Raw genomic sequence first — 15,030 nt, 5'->3', positions numbered from 1 at the left:
AGATCACCCTGGGGGCGGAAGGTAGTATTTCAGACCTCAGGGAACCTCACTTGTCAACGCTGACCTTTGGACACTGCAAAAAGCTGATCTCGCTGCTGCTTTACTCGGCTGTGACGTTCCTAAATAAATAACTAGGAACCACAGCAAAGCACTGCAGCATGGAGCTCTCCTGTTCTTGTGTTCCAGTGCGACAGCTATGCGTTCTTCCAGGATACTCCAATCCATTCCATTTCACACACAAGTCAGTATTCTGCTGCCCCCTGAGCATGCTGGGCTGTTTTTATTTCCTTCTCCATGCCAGGTATTTTTTCTAAAGATTTTTGTACTTTTACACACACACACACACACACACACACACTTATGTTCTCCATCCAGACAAGGAAGAAAATTATCGGAGTTCGGAGACATATTTCAGCCAGGCAGAAACACTCAAAGAGGAGCCAAGCCAAGTAGAGCATGAGACTCTTAATCTCAGAGTTGTGGATTCGAGTCCTGGGCAAAAAGATTTCTGCATTGCAGGAGGGTTGGACTAAATGACCCTTGTGATCCCTTCCAACTCTACAGTATGATTCTATGAAGGCTGATGGGGTTTATTTTAAGAGGCGCATTGAAGGTTGCTTTCTGACAGTCAACACCAGGGGGCAGCCAATGCTTTCCATTGGCAGAGATAGAGATAGAAGACCTGTTCAAAGTAATTTCCACAGGGCTGCTGCCTTACTCTGTTGCAGCAAAAACAATATAGAGCAGCCTTCCCCAGGCTGCTGCCCTCCGGAGATGCTTTGCACTAAAATTCCCATCCGTAGCACTGAATGAGACCGATGGGAGTTGCAACCCTAAACATCTCTGGAGAAAAGCTGACACAAGAGTCTTGTGGCATAAACAGGTGCCTCATTAAATCTGATCATCTTTTAAGTTGTTTTTCTGTGCAGAATAGGAGCTCAGTAAGAGACACTCAGGACTCCTCCAGATGACCTGTTTATTGAGCATTTGTCCAGATTTAATTTCACAAAGCTTGCACAGAAGTTTATACAGTGGTACCTCAGGTTAAGAACTTAATTCGTTCTGCAGGTCCATTCTTAACCTGAAACTGTTCTTAACCTGAAGCACCACTTTAGCTAATGGGGCCTCCTGCTGCTGCTGCACCACTGGAGCACGATTTGTGTTCTCATGCTGAAGCAAAGTTCTTAACCTGAGGTACTATTTCTGGCTTAGCGGAGTCTGTAACCTGAAGCGTCTGTATCCTGAAGCGTCTGTAACCCGAGGTACCACTATACAATATTGGCACTTTTGGTTGAATTTGTTTGCAGAAAGGTTACACCTCTTCCAATCAATCAATAGTCATCCCATGCTTTTTAATGCATTTCCCCATCACTTCCCTAACTGCAAAAACAAACTCGTATTTCCAGTATGCAATTAAATTTCTCTTGCAAAGTACTGATAGTTTGGGGGGTGATGCTCAGAGATCCTTAAGTATAAAACACACAAATTGCACCTCCTCTTTGAAGGCGCCACAAAAGTAGAAACCACCACTTTTCCCTTTAAAATACGGGGGTGCGGGACTAGGCAAAGTGGCGCTATTTTTTGTAACACACCCTAAGCATCAGGCTTCCTTTCTCGGAGAAGGTTGAGTACTCCCTCACCGCTGTTCACTCCCACAGGAACTGGCCGATCTGAAGCATGTCCACGCCAAGCTGAAGAAGCAATGCCAGGAGAAGATGGCCGAGCTGGCCCACGCGAACCGCCGGGTGGAGCAGCATGAGGGCGAGGTGAAGAAGCTGCGCCTGCGAGTCGAGGAGCTCAAGAAGGAGCTGGCCCAAGCGGAGGACGAGGTAACCCTTTGCACCTTCCACCCTTGTGTCCCCTTTCCCTGACCTTGCAGCTTCTTCTACTCTGGGGAACAGGTGCTCACCGTTCCAAGATTGTTTTGGACCTGCTTCTGTGCTTCCACTCAACTCCCCACCCACCTCCTCCTCCTGCTGTTGGCCCTATATGATGACAGCACAGGCTGTTTCATCTGGACAGGCCTGCAGATTTCAACACTAACACAGCAGCATCAGTTCCTCCTTGCTCAAATCTGGGTACCATTCAGGGCATGGCTTTTGAAACTAAATTCCTAGGGAGCCTGGCATATTTAAGATAATGCCTATTACCTCATGAGCCCAGGGAAGTGATTTGCTTAGGGTTACCCTCAAGATTGGTAGAAGTCATCCTTCCCCAGCCTGGCTGTCCCCTCCAGATGTTCTGGATTACAGCTCTCGAAGTGATGCAGTTATGTGCCTTTGTATGCCACATTTTGCATGATCTGCATGCAGAATGGCTTGGCTCAGTGGTGGAGCACATGCTTTGGCATGTGAAAGGTCCCAGGTTCAATCCCTGATGTCTCCAGCTATGGCTGGGGAAGGGTCCTCTGTCTGAGATCTCAGGGTTAGGGCTACCAGCCAGAGCAAAAATATACCAGTATATGCCCAATTGTGAAAAGTCATATGAGAGTCAAAAACAAATTCTTGGCTTTTCCTATTGCCCATTTGTCTGCATGGTTGTTTTATCGCAAGCTGGGCTTGCACAGCTTGGTGACCCACAACTAATCCAAACACAGCCTCGCAGTTTGGTAATCCCTTCTGCTTTTTTGCCGGCTGCCTGGAACTGCAAGGATGACGGGAGGGGAGGATATCAAGGAACTGGTAGGCTGGCAGACGTGGCTGCGGGGTTCTGCATTCTGCCTTGTTGCAAGGTATGGAGATAAGTGAAGATGGATTGGACCTTTCCTGGGACCCCAGTCCTCCCAAAAACAATGTACTTGTGTTAGAGGACACTGTACGTTGAGCCCAAAATTCATGCACGAGCTACCGCTTCTGAAGAGGCAAGCAGTATTTCAAAACCAAACAGCTGATTGCCTCTTTGGGAGTGAGAGCTGTGTTAGAGCAAGATCAAACTGCACACAAGGTGTGTGTAAATTACCACTATGGCTTGTGTGCTGCTGATTCTAGCATCCAACTTAAGCCTTGGCTGCTGGTGTCTGGCTGACAATAAGGCAAAAAGCATGTTGGTGGTGAGGGTTCAACTCCACCTTCCCCGGCTGGGTTGCTGCCCTCAGTTATCTTGTGTTTCTGTCTGCTCTGCAGCTTGACGAGGCCCACAACCAGGCACGGAAATTGCAGAGGTCGCTTGATGAGCAAACAGAGCAAAGTGAGAACCTCCAAGTTCAGCTGGAGCACCTGCAGTCCAGGTAGGGGCAAGCAAAGATCAGGCTAGGGAAGGTGAGAGATGAGCTCAGGGATGGAGGAAAAGGGACTGGAACAATGTGACGGGCATGATAAAGCAAGCGGTGTATCTACAGTACTTGGGGATTGATGTATTTAGAGGCAGAGTATTTGGGGCGGGGGAATGAAATTCCATCCCTGCAAAGTTGTCTTCCACTTTTGCAGGGTGGGCTGTTTATTTTACACATACACATTCGTTGTTTGATGACTGTGACATCAGGTGGTACAACCGGTTGCAAAACCCAAAGTATTCATCTGTGAACGAGTAAAGGTGCTGCGTACGCAGCCAGGTTTTTTTTTGAGGTTTTTTTCTGCAGCAGCTCTTGAAGAGGCATGCCACTTTTAAGTGTTTTAGAAAGGCTTGCCTCTTTAGGAAGCTGCTACAGAAACAATTCAAAATAATTTATTGCTGGACATGCATCACGTCTTCTTCATTTGGGTATGCCCAAGGTAGAGAAATCGAGTGGCGCCTTCCTCCTGTGTGCCTGGAGGCAGGGGTGGCTTTCTTCTGCAGCATCTAGCTTGGCTCACTTACTTGAGTGGTCTTTGGCTATTTGTTCTCCCTGCACTTTTCTCTCTGCTCTCAGATGCGCTTGCTCTCTGTTCGTTGCATGCTGTGGTTCAGATTGCATAATCCAGGGCTGGAAACAGGGTGGTCCACAAAGGCAGAATTAATGGACAACAGAAACACAGACTTCCTGGATTAGCAAACTGCTTTAGGGGGCTGCAAGTACAATCCTAACCTCCGTCAGGCACACCGAGCAGACCCCAATACAACCTCTTGCTCACTGAACCAGTTTAGGATCCAGTGGATCCGTGACTATCTCAGCTCTGCTCTCTCCTTGCCTCTGATGGCTCTACACAGCTTTCTCTAACCAGGTGCCCTCCAGATATTTTGGACTACATCAGCTGGCTGGAGTTGATGGGAGCTGCAGTCCAAAGCATCTGAAGGGCAGTCTGTTGCAGACGGCTGCATTATTATTACTTACATTTGTATCCCACCTTCTTTCTTCCAAAGAGCTCACAGTTCTACGCATTTCAACCTCACAACAACCCTGTGAGGTAGGTTAGGCTGAGAGCACATGACTGGCCCAAGGCAACCCAGTGAATTTCATGGCCGAGTGGGGATTTGAACCCAGATCCTAGTCCGAAACTTTAACAACCACACTAGCATCCTTCGCCTTTTAACTCCCTTCCTGGATTTGTTCCACGCATCCTCCGGTTCCTAATTTTCCTTCCCCACCAGACGCTGAAGTTGAAATCTTTGCCTTTTTTAAAAAAGCATCCTCCTGAACCAACTCCTGGTAGTTTGTGAGCACAAGAGAACATGCAAATCAGCTGTGGGTTAATTTAGACTGCAAACGAGAGTGAGTGCTGGGGCGTTAGCTCTTAAGCGCTGTTCGAAGACTAATTGGACGAACTGTTGTCTCCCTGGAGGCTTTGCAGAAGCGGGAGTCCTTTCCAGGAAAGGAAGGTTGCATCAAAGGGTTGAAAGGGGGTGGGGAGGGGAGCCAGGTGGGAGAATGATCTCATTGATAAATTGGAGGAGAGCATCAAGGGGAACTCTTCAAATTGCAGCCATCCGTTTCTCAGCAGCTTACCTGTCAGCCGCGGGCTGCGGATGAGAGGGTGGGAGGGGGGAAGGAATGTCGTGCCTGATCAACAGAGAACAGTGATGGATGCTACAGAGCCTGGAGGGTGGCTTTCGGTCACCCTCGCCCCATTTCTCTCTGTCATGTTCGCTGGAGGCAGGTTGGGAGGTTAAATGTGGGGGGAACTCAATCCTTTAACCCATGCGGTTAGGGCCTTGTCAAATGCACTGAGTCAGTTCCAACCCCGGGGTCCCTTGCAATCTCCCTGTGGATACTAGGATGTGCCGATTCCCCAGTGCCCTTAAAAACATTCCCCCGGCACCACCGCCCTCAATGACAGCTGCAGCCGCTTCTGCAATCAGCTTGGCCCTGCCAGTGGTTGTGAAACAAAACATACGTGGCAGGGGAAAGCTGCTTGATTTTTAGGTGATTGTATTTCGCCCCACTTAACAGGGGGAACAAGCGTGAGCAGGGCTTGTTTGCAGGTCCCAGCCTGGAATTCTGGGGCTGGCTCCAGAGCCTGGCAGGCTTCAGCATTTTCCTGTGCCCCCAAGACTGGTAAAGGGCTCACAGACTCAGCATTGCTCATCAGTTTTACTTTGCATAGAAGAAATCGTAGACTGGTTGGACACAGAGAAATGGTGGAAAGAACCAGCTGAGGAAACTCCAAGGGAAGAAGGCTCAGAGCCCAGGGGAGGACAAGGATGAGTGGTCAGAGGGAGAGAAGGGAACAGAGTGAATTGGACAAGATGATGCTCAGGGACCCTTTGGCCTGATCCTGCAGGTTTTCTTACAAAGGCCAAAATGAGCTCCTGTCTTCTGAATTGCAGGGAACTCATTCCTTCCAAGCACCCTGGGGGAAAAACAGGACAGCCTGTTTTTTCATGCAAGATCTCGGCAGCCGTTTCAGGTGCCATGATCTCGCAATGTGCTCTTGCACCGAAAAAGTGCTTTTTCCAAGGCTGCGAGAGATCTCCCCCCCCCCCCCAAGTGCTTTGGGGGTTGGAAAGACGAGAGTGAGATCTGGGTCAAGTGACTCACCCGGGAGCACATCCCGGAAGACCCACGGCCCCAGTTTTGTGTTAGAAAAAGTTGGATGGTATGGAATCTATGGGGTTCTCAACAAGTTCTTTTAAAAAATGGGTCAGGTAGAGCAAGGGGAGATACAGCAAATGATCAAAGAGCTGGAGCTCCTTCCCTCAAGAGGTTAGGCAATAAAGGAGACTTGATAGACATTTACAAGAGTGGAATATTGCCAAGGAACTGGAAACACTGGACCAGCAGGAGTCGGAAGGTGAGTGGCAGAGGCCCCTTGCACATGCTGTCCTCTTCCACTAGAGGGAGTGGAGGGCCTTGCGTGGGAATGATGAACAGCAAGAGGGAGACAAAGGGGTCTCAAGGGCGCCACCCACTTCCTCAAGGAGATCTAGAAACATGGAAGGATGAGGGTCAGAGGGCCCATGGCATGCTAAGTGAAGCACCTTTAAGAGATACTTTCATTTTATTGCCTTCTTTTTTAAAAAATAAAATGCATGCATGTTTCTCTAGCAATAAAACACTGGGTTGCCTGCCAGACAAATCGATTCTGCTCGATCCAAAGAGCTTTTGAGGAGGCAGCTGAGCTCTAAAAGAAAGAAAGGAAAGAAAGCGATGATTTTTATCTCCTCCTTTTTATTGGGGAGGTTGGCATTAAATCATACGAGAATAATGGAGCCTTCCCTCCCCCTCCCTCGCCGAGCCCACCACCCTCTTTCCTTAAATAATTCATGCCTTTTTCCAGTAAAAAGCAACTGGAGTCAGAGGCTGCCGCACCTAGAGAATTATCGGAGCGGCGTCCTCCTTGCGAGCTCCTGCGTGGCTTCAGATGGGAAATCCAGCACATAAATTTCCATGGGTGGAATTTAATGCTGAGGTGATCAGGGAGCAGACAGTGCTGAGAATGCCTCACTGGTGAGGCTGAAGGGGAACAGAGGGGCTGAGACGCTGCTCTGCTGTCTGGGAACCGGCTACAGCCTCCGGGAGCTGTGGGCTCCTCCAAAACCAGTCCCAGCAATTGCTCATAGCAGCAAACGTTTTCTGCGTTCCCACCAAAGCAGAGCCTTGGGACCCCTTTGCAGTGTCATGAGTCTGCCTGCCTCTTAGCTCCCAAGCCAGGCTCAAGGCCTTTCTGCTGACATGAAAAGCCCTAAGCAGTTTGAAAGTGGGATACCCAATACAAGGAGTGTCTCCCCAAGTGCAAACCAGACCAAGGTTTAAAATCTGCTGGTTGTTAGTGGGCCTTCTCAGTGGTAGCACCACCACTGGCTCCTTAGGAATGCCCTCTTCTGGGTGGTTTGAGGGGCAGAGGCAGAGTTTTAAATGCATCTTAAAGACCTCTATGTTTCTTTCAAGACTCTTGATTCCTATTTTTAAAACTCTACTGTCATGCAATTTGACCTAGGTTATACAGCAGGCACGGGGGGCCCTCTGGCCTGCGGGCAAATTAGACCTCACCAAGCTTCTAATTTGGCCCACAAGGCTGTTTCCCAGCCCCACAGCCATGGCTACCTGTCACACATCTGATACCATGTGTGGGGCAGGTAAATCCACAGCTGCAAAGGCACAAGCCTATACCCTCGTCTACAACAGCCAGGTTTGGGGATCTCCACAGGCTGCTGCCAGGCAGGATCCTGCACATTCAGTGTCTGGAACAGGAAATTCCACAATGGCAGAGGGTGGCAGGACTGGCTAGAGGGGCACATCTACCCAATCCAACACCAAACCAGCACAAAGAGGTTTTGGATTACAGCCGAAAACAGAGGGAAGGCAACTTGCCCACAGCTACCCAGTGAGTTTGTGGCAGAGGCAGGATTCTGACAAGGGGCTCCGTGATTTATAACGCACCACACTACACCAGAAAACCAAGCCTTTCGTGAACCTCCCCAGATTCACTGTATATACACAGGTGCTGCACCTAATGTGTCCTCAATACGCACTTGTTAACACCAGTCTTTCCTCCACCACTGTCCCATCTGTCTAAAAAGGACATCTCGGTAATTGCTTCTCTCTTTGGTTTACAACCTACCACACCACCAGTATTAAACAGCCATGATTTGTAGCAGAAGGGGGTTTTTTGGAGAGGAAAGGGGGGGCGCGCAGGATTAGCAACAGTTCTAACAGAGAGGTTTTCTTTCCCTATTGTGTTGTAAAATGGGAAGGGTCACAGTTCTCTTCTACGCAGACACAAGAATAGGAACTGTACAAATATAAACAATTCTCACATAAAGCCCTAATTACGTGAGACAACTAATTGCTGGTGGTGTTTATATTATTAGTGTATTATTGGACTACTGAATACGGGGGTGTTAGATGTCTAAGTTCAGCCCGCAGGCCCCCGTGTCTGCCTTCCCACTCCTTGATAAAAGCTTCCAGACAATAATGTGCTGTTGGTTAAGCACCCTGAATCTGAAAAGGGTTTCGAGTGAACTTTGCTTGCTTTAATCAAAAGTCTATTAAGTGCTGCTTGGAGCCACTGAGGGACGGTCTGTCCAGATCTGCCTTTATCAGCATGTAACACCCACTTAGTTGGATGAAGTTTAAACATGAAGCAGTAGCTGGGGGTGGGGGAATAGATTTATTTATATCTCATAGACCTTAATGGGAAAGGTTAGTTTCTTGCTGAATATCTAAGCTAAAACAAAAGGAGGGGTTGGAAATCGATGAATTATTCAGTCTCCTCCACAGCCTTCCCCAGCCTCTGAATGCCTCTGACCACAGTTTGCTGGGAATCGCAGGAGGAGAGAGTTGCTCTCGCGCTTGGGTCCTACTTGCAAGTGTCCCATTGGGGCACCTGGTTGGCCACTGTGCAAACAGGATTCTGGGCTAGGTGGGCCTGATCCAGCAGGCTCGACTTGTGTTCTTAACCTGCTGCCCTCCAGATATTGTGGACTGCAGCTTCCATCTGCCGGCATGGGAGCTGATCTGCACATGCAGGAAAAAGAAGTCAAACGTGCGCTACCACTTCAGACTGCAGGGGGTGAGGGGGCAGGGCTCACATATTTCTATACTATGTACAGTGTTCTTGTATATTAAAAAAATGCCCTGCAAATCAAAAATGAGCACAACAGGAATGGTTCTATCCTGGCCTTTTGCCAGCTATACTGTTTTGCTACTTGCAGAGGATTTTTAACGGGGGAGCGTTAAAAATGTGATTCCCCTACTTGTAGTTCAAAGCGATGCAATCTGTTGTCCTATATTTCAAATGTTCTGCCACTTCATTCATTGTATAGGGCAGACCAAGGTTTATTCCCTGGGAGCTTAAAAAAAAGGTACTTGTTGGACCAGTTACAGTTCAAACCTCCTCGAATCAAACTGTTGAGTTACACAGAATTCCTCTTTGGGAATGTACATTAAATTCAGAACAAAGATGATGTTACATGCCTAGGCAGGGGTCATCCTGCACTTGTGTATATACTGTGGAACAGAGAAGCATGCACAGAGGGCTCCCCCTGGGAGCGCATACCATGAACATGGTTGCAGCATAGCACCAGGGGTGCATGGCCCAATAGCCCATATAGGGCTATCTGCAAACATTCCTGTTTACCCCGGCATTTGATAGCTGAAATATGCTGTCGCTCTTCTGTTTTATTGACTGTATCACATTGAAGGCCACTGGGTGATGGGAATGAAGGACACAAATGCAACACGGCCACCAATAATAATAATAATAATCATTGTTTAATAATAATAGCCAAAAATCTCATTTCTCCTGGGACAGGCTTCGCCGTCAACAGAACATCCCCCTTTTTGGGAAGATTCGCGGTTCACGCTTTGGCCCTGACAACCCTGGCGATGGCAACAGTGACCTGGATGAAGACGAAGACCTGCAGATCCAAGTTCCTTAGCAGCTGCCACTGGAGAGACACTCCAGGCTGTGACAGAGACACCAGATGCAGGCAGATCTGGGCATGGCCTGTGGGCTTAGCACAAGTGACTGGAGCGGCAGAACAGTCTTTGGCCTCTTCTTTTGCCAACCCCAGGGAGAACAAATGCAAAGCTGTGAGGAAGACTTTGGGAAAGGGGAAGCCAGGCCTCCATGTTCTGGTCTCCACAGCAAGAAGGTTTGGTGACTAGGATGGGGGCTAAATAGAGGCCCTGCGGAGATTTCATGGAGGGAGTTGCTAAACTTTATGGAAGGCTCCCTTTCTCTACAGCTCCAGTCCATAAAACGTCGCTGATACTTTAAAAAAAGCAAGAATCATCTAGACCTGAGGGATAGCTCAGTAAGTAGAGCATGAGACTCTTAATCTCAGGGCTGTGGGTTCAAGCCCCACATTGGGCAAAAGAATCCTTCATTGCAGAGGATTGGACTAGATTTTTGTTCAAACCCTTCCATTGCTCTGGCCTTAATTCCTGTCCAGCTAATGCCTCTCCACAGCTGACCGACACAGTTTCCGCAAACACAGCACTCCTCTGGAAGTTAACCACAATACCTCTGACCTCAACCCAGATAGATGGAGATAATGAGTGATACAGAGCGGGGAATCAACACATTGGAAGGGGGAATCTCGTTGTTGAAATCTCTGAGGTTCATCCGCCAAAGTGGTTCTTCCATGTCTCAGGAGTTGAACTGATGATTGAATAAAAGATCTAGTGGGAATGTGATGGAAGAGACCGATGGTATAGGGAGAGATACCCCTGAAGATGCATCTCATCCTCTCAGACTGCCCAGTGTGTGTGTGTGTTTATGTATTTGTATATGATTTGTATTATAAAACTTGAGATAGCCATGGAATCCCAGCCAGCACTGCAATTATTGGTCTCGCTCCCATGCCTTCCTGGTGTCACAAAAAGAAACAGCAAGAAGCTGAAAGATCCCCAGTCCAAATTTACAACAACCTCTACCACAAACCTGCAGGCTTCCAATTCTCTTATTCTATGCAACAACTACAATATGGAGATGATCACACTCACATGGCTTTTGGGGTTGCAAGGATTGCAAGATAATACAGTGGTACCTCGGGTTAAGAACTTAATTCGTTCCGGAGGTCCATTCTTAACCTGAAACTGTTCTTAACCTGAGGTACCACTTTAGCTAATGGGGCCTCCCGCTGCTATCGCGCCGCTACCGCATGATTTCTGTTCTCATCCTGAAGCAAAGTTCTTAACCCAAGGTACTATTTCTGGGTTAGCAGAGTCTGTAACCTGAAGTGTCTGTAACCTGAGGTAGCACTGTATATGTGAAGTGCTTTTTAGGACTTGAAAGCTCTATATGGAGGCTAATTAATATTAGTATTGCAGTAACAGCCCCCTCACCCTATTTCTGAGTAGTTCCTGCCTAATGCCTTCTGCCAGTTCATGTGCATTCTGCTACTAGGTATGTGGAGTTAAACGATGCAACTTGCTCCCACAGGAGATGCAGTGATGGACACCAACTTGGTTGGCTTTAAAAGAGGATTAGACAGATTGGTGGAGGAGATGGCTATCAATGGCTATTAGCCACCATGGCTACTATGGTTGGATCCACCATGCCTCCACGGTTGGATGCAGCAATACTTCTGAATGCCAGTTACTGGGAACCACAGGAGGGGAGAGGGCTCATGTGCTCAGGTCCCTGCTTTCGAGTTTACCACTCAGGCATCTGGTTGGCCACTGTGAGAACAAGACTAGATGACCCGATAAAGCAGGCACTTCTTGTGTTTTTATGAGTTAAAATCGTGAGAAGGTTGCTTATAAAAGGTAGCACAACCCAACTGAAGACCATCCATCAGTCATGTGTGATGGTCAGGGAGATGCTTGACAACCCACCCATTTGTGTATTAGAACCAGGAGTACATGGAGCCCCTGGTGGGTGGCCACACATGGGCTGATGGGATGCGCTCAGCCTGGTAACTCAGGTTCTGCAGGCCCCTTGCCGTAGTATTGTGGACTGCAATAATGGGGGAGCCTGCCCACCCCCCACCTGCTGAAATTTTACCTTCTCTGCAATTCTGAAAGGGGTGGGGACCATCTCAGCTTCTAGGCCTGGAGACCTGCTGGATAGTAATGCCTTCATGGAATTTGACATCTGGTGTCAAATTTCCCATGTAACTCCATCTGTTCCCCCACCCACCCTTTAAACAAACTCTTGGGGCTGCGTTTGGCAAACTCAGGGCAGAAAAGGACTGAGGGGGACTTGTGGGACTGGGCTTTTCCTGTATGGGTCCCATTTCTTGGCTCCCTCCTTCCCAGCCTGTAAATCTCTGGACCCTCCCTGTGTTCCCTCATCCCATGCTCAAGAATTCCAAATACTTTGTGGTTGCAATGCTGACTCTTGGAATCCAACGATCAAGTGCATGGAACTGCCCGTGGTTTGCATTAGGAATTCAGGCTGGTGGATTTGGGTTTCTAAATAGGACATCCTTAATGCAGAATTTGGATTTGTTTGCTGCAGAGTGAGAGTGGCCCTTCATTTAACTGAGCTGATCCCGATGTGATGAGAGGGGGCCGGGTGAGGCTCAGGGGGCCACAGCTGCCTCTGACAGGTATCATTTACAAACAGCACGGCAACCGTTCAGTCAACCTTTTGTAATAATAAAACAGAGTTTATACTAAATGCCTGCACGAGGTGTAGTTCAGTGGGAGAGTTGGATATTGGAGAATAAAAGGGTGTGTGTGTGTGCATGTGTTGCCATCTCTCAAAGCGGGGTTCCCAGCAACTAGACCCCAGGACTTCCATGGAGCCTCAGGACTATGTTTTTTTCACAAGGAGGCTGGACTGTGTCCCTCAATGGCGTCATTTGGCTGCTGTAGGCTGCCAAACAAGCCTCTCTGCCTGACTCAATGCTGTCAGCCGACCTTGAGGACCAATTACGAGGCACCACCAGACCTCATAAAACCCCAGCCTCGGAGTTTGCTCTGCAACTCTGAGCAATTTGCCCTAATGGAAGGGACCACTTCAGGTCATTGGCACATGCAATCCTAGCCCTTTCTCATCTTGACACATTAGGAAGAACTTTCTGACAATAAGAGCTGTTTGACAGTGGAGATGGGAGATGGTGGACTCTCCTTCACTGGAGGTTTTTAAGCAGAGCTTGTATGGCCATTTGTCAGGGATGTTTCGGCTGTGATTCCTGCATTGCAGGGGGTTGGTCCAGATGACCTGGGGTCCCTTCCAGCGCTACAATTCTATGATCCCTCTCTAGGTGTGGTATTTAGTTAAGCATCTGGGGCAGTAGAAGCTGTAGAATGGAGAAGATGAGCAGTTCACCCCATTTTGCTTCATCTGGCAAGTATCTTCCCAGTTGAACATCATCTCCTGCACCCCTTGGACAGAGGGGTCTCTGGTGAAGAAAGAGCATAGCATTTGGGTGCCCTCTGCCGTCATCTAGCAGTGCCCTTCTGAGATCTGCTTTTTTTTTGGATGGGGGAACAGGGGTCTCCATTTGACAGCCTTTCGATCAATGTTCTGACAAAATCAAATCCCCTCTTTCTCCCCCCCCCCCCCACTTCTGTGTGTGCACAAAGGATCTTTTCCATGAGTTGCTCCATGAATAAAACATCATTGCTTGCAATTACCAGGCTCACCGAAGCTCGTTTGGCTTTACGGCTAATATGGTTCTTGGAGATGAGCCTAAAACAATGGTTAAAAATTAAGCAATAATGGCCCGTGATAACAGTTTTATAGCAAATGTGAGGTTTATATTTCCATCATTGCCGAGTGATGTAATTGGCGTGAGCTCACTTCCTCCACACACAGAGACACACAGTCGCTCAGAGGCTCCCACCAATCATGCAGGAAACCTAACAGGGTGGAAAAATAACAGAGTCTTGCGGCACCTTAAAAGACGAACAAATTTATTACGGCAGAAGCTTTCAAAGGCTAGTCCTCCATGGGAGTTTGCTCCGTCCCAACATAGTGCCTTGCCAAGAAGGGGCACTTTAAGGGAGTGGAACAGGGGATGCTGACATCTACACTGGCCCCTGCATCTCCTGTCCAAAATCCTGATTTAATGGTGATCAGGCCCTTGTAAAAGCACAGATGGGCCCTGAGGGAAATATTTACTTTCCCCTTAAGAGGATCCAAGGTTTGATTCACATAGTATAGTGGCAGGGCGGGAGTTGATTCTGTCTGATCAGATCCTGCATTGCAGGGGGGTGGACTAGATGAACCTTGGGATCCAAAAAATACTGCTGCTTTCCCCAGCGCTTCCAATATTGGACAGCTTTAGCATGCTCAGGAATCAAGTTTTGTGCCTCTTTAGTAGGAAGTGTGTGTGTGTGTGTGTGTTGTACATTCTGTGATTTCCATTTTTTACACTGCTGGAAAGGAACCATTGCTTAATTTTATTTTTTGCATTTATAGCTCACCTTTTTCCTCTAAGGAGCTCAAGGTGGTGTGTGTGTTTCTTCCCCTCCTCATTCTGTTACAACAATCCTGTGAGGTAGGTTAGGTTGAGAGGCAATAACTGGTCCAAGGTCACCCAGTGGGCTTCTTGGCTGAGTAGGGGGATTTGAACCTTCAGCTTCCAGGTCCTAATCCATCACTCTATCCACTACACCACACTGGTTCTCATTTAGAAGACAGGAAGCTATACAAAGTCAAACCATTGGTCCATCTAGCCCAATACTGTCTACACTGACTGGCAGCAGCTCTCCAGGGTTTCAGGTAGGGGTCTCTTCCCGCCCTCCCAGGAGACTCCAGTATTGAACCTGGGACCTTCTGCATGAAAAGCACATGCTCTGCCAGTGAGTTACAGCTTGTGGGAGCTCCTGTTCCTGCCATGTTTGAACTGCCATATATAAAATCTTTGCCCACCTGCTTCTGATCACCCCCACCTGTAAAAGCTGATAATGTAGAAGCACACCTGTGGCAGGCAGGTGGGCAGATCAGGCTGCCATTGCAGATGCATCTGAGAACAAATGCAGTCACACAAATCGGGTGGGCCACAGTGCAGCGGTGACAGCCCCAAGTAAGCTTTAAATAGGGGGTGATGAGGCCTAGGGACAAATATGCCCCCCGACTCTATCCAGACACATCAGGGATAAATACTCATTAAATCCCACAATCAAGCAACATGGCTCCCCTAAAATAAAGAGACCTGTTTGCAGACTCAAGATGGCGGCGGGACTCAGAGCTTAATGCTAAAATAAATAGGCTGTTAAGTTCCTTTCTGTTTGAAGGCTTTGGGAGGAAGAGAGAGAGATAAATACAGTGGTAC

General features: G+C 48.2%; 1 protein-coding gene across 1 annotated transcript in view; it reads left to right on the top strand.

The window, feature by feature from the left end:
• The window catches only part of CCDC102A (coiled-coil domain containing 102A), a 34,553-nt gene extending 22,128 nt beyond the window's left edge, over nt 1-12,425 (top strand). The window contains exons 3-5 of the mRNA XM_083453463.1: nt 1,659-1,829; nt 3,123-3,226; nt 9,609-12,425. Of these exons, the coding sequence (XP_083309589.1) occupies nt 1,659-1,829; nt 3,123-3,226; nt 9,609-9,735 (402 nt within the window). The 3' untranslated portion in view covers nt 9,736-12,425. The remainder of the gene's footprint in view (nt 1-1,658; nt 1,830-3,122; nt 3,227-9,608) is intronic.
• Nucleotides 12,426-15,030: the final 2,605 nt, after the last annotated feature.

This window comes from Podarcis tiliguerta (assembly GCF_965153285.1).
Source record: "Podarcis tiliguerta genome assembly, chromosome: 8".
NCBI lineage: Eukaryota > Metazoa > Chordata > Lepidosauria > Squamata > Lacertidae > Podarcis > Podarcis tiliguerta.
The sequence above is the reverse complement of the archived record's forward strand: the minus strand, read 5'-3'. Positions and strand labels throughout refer to the sequence as shown.